The sequence below is a fragment of the Zonotrichia albicollis genome, chromosome 13 (assembly GCF_047830755.1).
Source record: "Zonotrichia albicollis isolate bZonAlb1 chromosome 13, bZonAlb1.hap1, whole genome shotgun sequence".
Taxonomy (NCBI): Eukaryota; Metazoa; Chordata; class Aves; order Passeriformes; family Passerellidae; genus Zonotrichia; species Zonotrichia albicollis.
This window is the reverse complement of record NC_133831.1, coordinates 8,809,130-8,813,563: the sequence shown is the minus strand read 5'-3', so window position 1 is coordinate 8,813,563 and position 4,434 is coordinate 8,809,130. Positions and strand designations below refer to the sequence as shown.

Genomic DNA, 4,434 nt, shown 5'->3' with positions numbered 1-4,434 from the left:
CTACCAAAGCAGATGACACAGAGTGACATAAAAGGTGACTCTCATTTCCACCAAATCACTTTTTTTTTTTGAATATTAATTACCCCTTGGCAGCAAGGTCCAGTATGTCCTGCAGGACCTGCTAGAACACAGGCAGGTTCCAGCAAATGTCAATACAGGTTAATGAAATATTACTCACCTTCACTATAGCAGTAGAGATAACCAAAGCTGGAATGCAGCTACTATTAAAATACATTTTCAAAGGAGAGCTCCTGTTCCAAAGTAGTTTAAATGCTGCTGGGTTTATTTTAAGGCTAGGAATTCTCAGAAGTTCTGTGTAAAAGGCAATACATTTTATTCTCCTTATAAAAGCCATTTTGAAGACAGTGTTCACAGGTATAGCTAGATAGAGTCCACCACACAAACAGTGGTAATTTAATGATCTTGCATTTAAAAATAAGTATTACCAAAGTTACAAACCAAATAAATCCTTCATTTTACCAAAAGCTGCTGCAGATACATCGGTATAAACATTCTTAATACTTGTGTGTCATTTATATTATTTAAATTTAGATACACAGGAAAGTGCAAAGCAGAAATTAGTCCTCCACCAACCTGCACACATTCCCATACAATGGAGGAGAAACTTGCAGGGCTTCAACAGCTCTTTTGCTTATTTTCAATAATGGCTTATGCACAGGAATAAACACATTTTGTTAAATGCATACATAAATGTTTGCATTTAACAAACTAACACTCAAAAAAACTCCTTCAAACTGTATTTTATTTTAGAAAATGTTTAAAACAAAGTGTTAGTAATATGTGGAGCCATTACTAATTGGGGTGGAAATTATTTTTCTTAAAGACACCTTTTAACACATTTACTGTTCCCCATCAGAATGGAAGAGTCCCATCTGAAGAGGCCCCACAAACCAGGAAGGGATAAACTGAATTGGTTCTCCCTCCTTCCAGCTCTTCAACTGTAATTACTGCTAACTCTGCTGACAACTCCCACATACATGCAAATGTTATTTCAAAGTTGATAATTTTTTTAAAAAGCTGACCTTGACTGTTAGAGGACATAAACATGTAGAGAGCAAAACTAAGTTTTAATATACCTGGGGACTAAAGGGCATAAATTTTTCAATCTAAGATAAAGCATCCCCAGCCTGAGAAAATGTTAAATTGCCTTTTTTGCCGTGGGCACAACCGTGGCCCTGGAGCTGCTCTGTGCAGGGGCTCCCTGGTGGCCCAAGGCAGGGAAATACAAACAGCTGCCAGGCCCAGGCTCTGCTTTCTGGGGAGGCACGGGCAATGTTTAAAGCGGCCAACAAGATCATACTTTAACACCATAGATCTTTTTAAGATTAGAATTTTGCCCTTTACAGCCGTTTTAAGTGTTCATATAAGGCATAGAAACCAGGGTTAGAGAGTGGAAAATAAGTTTGTTCTTAATAATGCAGAAGGTTAGAGAAAACAGATAAGCTTGTGTCCCAGATGATTCCAGAAAAGCTGCCTTAGTTTTAGCTTACAAAAGAGATATATGGCTTTATTGCCTTCTATTTTAAATCAGATTTAAATGGAAGATGATTTTTTTTTATTGAAGGTTTTTGCATTTTACCATCACTTACAGTGGTTATGAAATAGAAGGTTGACATACAGCCTTGGATGGAATATTTTAAAGAAATGGTCATAACCAAAAGAAACTAAATTAGAAATGCATGGCAAAAATCAGTATGTTGACATCCAGAATGAAGATGTGCTGACAGCTGAAACACTGGTTTGCTCGTGTCTGAGAAAGGGATAAAAGCATCAGAACTTTTTTAGTAAAACATAAAACTCTGCTCTATTCTTGGTGGTACATTATAACAAATCAACCAACAACCCAACTTTATACAACAGGAATTTAACAAAGATTTTTTTTTTAAATGTCACTCAATTCTAGTGATAATAGCCTAGCAAATTCAGCTGTATGAGACCAAATAACTTATACATCTTAGTTTTATTCTCTTAAAATGTTCCTGGTATAAATTTACAAAGAAAAGTAAGAATAAGCAAAACATGAGCAACAGAATGAGCAATCAACGTGACAACAGAACAAAACCAAACCTCCCTGTCTAGAAAATAAAATTTTAAGAAATATTAAAGAAGAGAAGCTTACACACACCCACACTTACACACAAATCCTCACAGCAGCCCAGTAGGAAAAGACTTGGTGAGATAGCAAGATGCTCTAGGACAGAAGAAGTGTTAAAGTACTGAAGACAGAAACAGTCTCTTAAAGACATTCAAAGATCAAATCCAGGGACATTTCAGCCCCAAAGAGGGAAGATATTCAAGCATGTATGTACAGCTTTGTGTGTGTTGGTCCATCAAAGTCTGAGCAAGCAGTAGAACCAGAGCTTTCAGTAACAAAAAGCAAGACATGGATAGGCTGTGGATTAAGTGGAAAAACCAGCAGTTTAACAGGTAAAATTAAAATATGTCAATGTTAGCACATGTGGACTCTCTTCCTAAAGTATTTGTTGACCCAGTGAAGGGTAGTATGTTTTCCAAAGTATGACAGCAAAGAAAAATTTTATTTGACCCCAGCATTAGTATGAAGGGGTAAGAGACAGGAAAATGCAAGAGCAGTATATTTGCTTAAGACAAGCTTCCAAAAAATGAGGGGGGTGTGAAGGGCAGATGGACCTCTTACAAAGGACAGTGGGTACACAGGCAATACCACATGAGGCACTTAAGCCCCTTCTGACATCAGGGTTATTTTGGGATCAAAGTCAGCAGTTCAGTCAACTGCCATTAGCAATATTACAACAGTTTTAAACAAGGAAGCAGTGACAGATACAGGAAAAAGGAAACTGAAGAATGTAAAAGATTGCCCAAATGCTTACAATACTAACACATATAAGGGTGCAGCTACTCCTGTGTCTGTATGACACTGGGTACCCTTAGGTACTACTGCTGTAGGAAACAGAATGACCATTGATGACCCTGTAGTCACCAAGAATCACAAACTAAAAACAAGTTACACACCTGTAACTGACTACAAACACCTCTGGAGATCCACACAGTGCAACACCTCCAGCTCAGCACCCTGTACTCACAGCTCAGGAGAGCACTGACACCTGAGAGCATGCACACACCCCCTCACACATACAAAGAGTAAATCACAACCTCTGCACACAAACTTCCTGAAGACAGCAGAAGGGAATTGTTAAGTGTTGTTAAGACAGCATATACACATTGGGAAACTAAAGTAATCCAAGCACTTACAAAAGCATTTATTGGGAAATTAAGAGGAGAAAAATTAAACCTACTGGTCACCTGACCAGTAGGTCTCCTTTTTGGAAGGGTGCTCACTTTCTTCAGGCACTCTCCAGTTTTGGAAAGGGTGACACTGTCTCCTCCTGAGTGCATGTTCCCATCAGCCCACTCTCAGTTCAGAATTATTATCGAATTTATTAACTACAGATCAAGAACCTTGGGATCTGTGTTAATTCCTCAGGGCTATTCTCTGGCTGTGTAAGGTATAACAGCCTGAAGGTCTCCTAATGCACGGAGTCCACAGCAGTGACTCTGCTGCAGCTGAACTGAGCTTGCCCAAGTCACTGACACAGCTTTGAAAGAGGTGAATGCACAGCAAGAGTGGATTTAGAGTAAAAGCTTTGGTCTGTGGCTTTTCTCATGGATTCACAAAGGGTGGCAGGACTATTCTCTCTTTCTAGGCATCATAGAGGAAGTGTTCAGGGCTGGGACTTTGGCACAAAGTGCTTCTATTTAATTCCAAACATAGTCACATTAACATCACCTCATTAATATGCAAATTAGTTTCTTAAGTTAGGGAGAGGCAAGGCACAATAGAGGAGTGTTCTTGGCATTTTGGAGGAATCAAAGTTTTAAAATACTTTATTACTCTGTAGCATAGTAGCAGTGCAAAATCACTCAAAGTTGTAAATTACAAACCATTCCTGCCCCTAACATTTTGACCTAATGCAGCTAAAGTAGTGTTTTGCTACAACCACATGTTTCTGAACTTCCATACTGCAAGTTTTCTCTGGAGTTTGTACTCAGAGTGAAGGCAAAAACTGTTTCCCTCCAGAAGAACAAACAAATATCCGAGTAGCCCAGGGCAGACTGCCTTACCTGCGCTCTCTCTTCATCAAATTCCAGGCAGCCCATACCATCCAGTCTCTGGAGATCTATCCAGCCTTTCCAGATTACACAGACACCATTGAGAATCATAGGTGCCTTCAAGTACACCTGGAATAAAAGCAAAACACATGCTATGAATTTGCAAGCTCTTACACATGTGCCTGCACAACGAAAATACTGATGCAGGAAGCCTCTATATGTATTCTTAGAAGAACATCCAAACCAGCTGGTAACATGAGACTCCATTTAACAGCTTCTACTGCTTCCTTTCCAAGAACTCATTTTAATCAACTGAGTGCTTTA

General features: G+C 38.9%; 1 protein-coding gene across 2 annotated transcripts in view; it reads right to left on the bottom strand.

The window, feature by feature from the left end:
* The window catches only part of CBFB (core-binding factor subunit beta), a 37,924-nt gene that overhangs the window by 14,890 nt on the left and 18,600 nt on the right, over positions 1–4,434 (bottom strand). For both annotated transcript variants that reach the window (XM_005490776.4, XM_005490775.4), the window contains exon 4: positions 4,123–4,239. In XM_005490776.4, the coding sequence (XP_005490833.1) occupies positions 4,123–4,239 (117 nt within the window). The remainder of the gene's footprint in view (positions 1–4,122; positions 4,240–4,434) is intronic.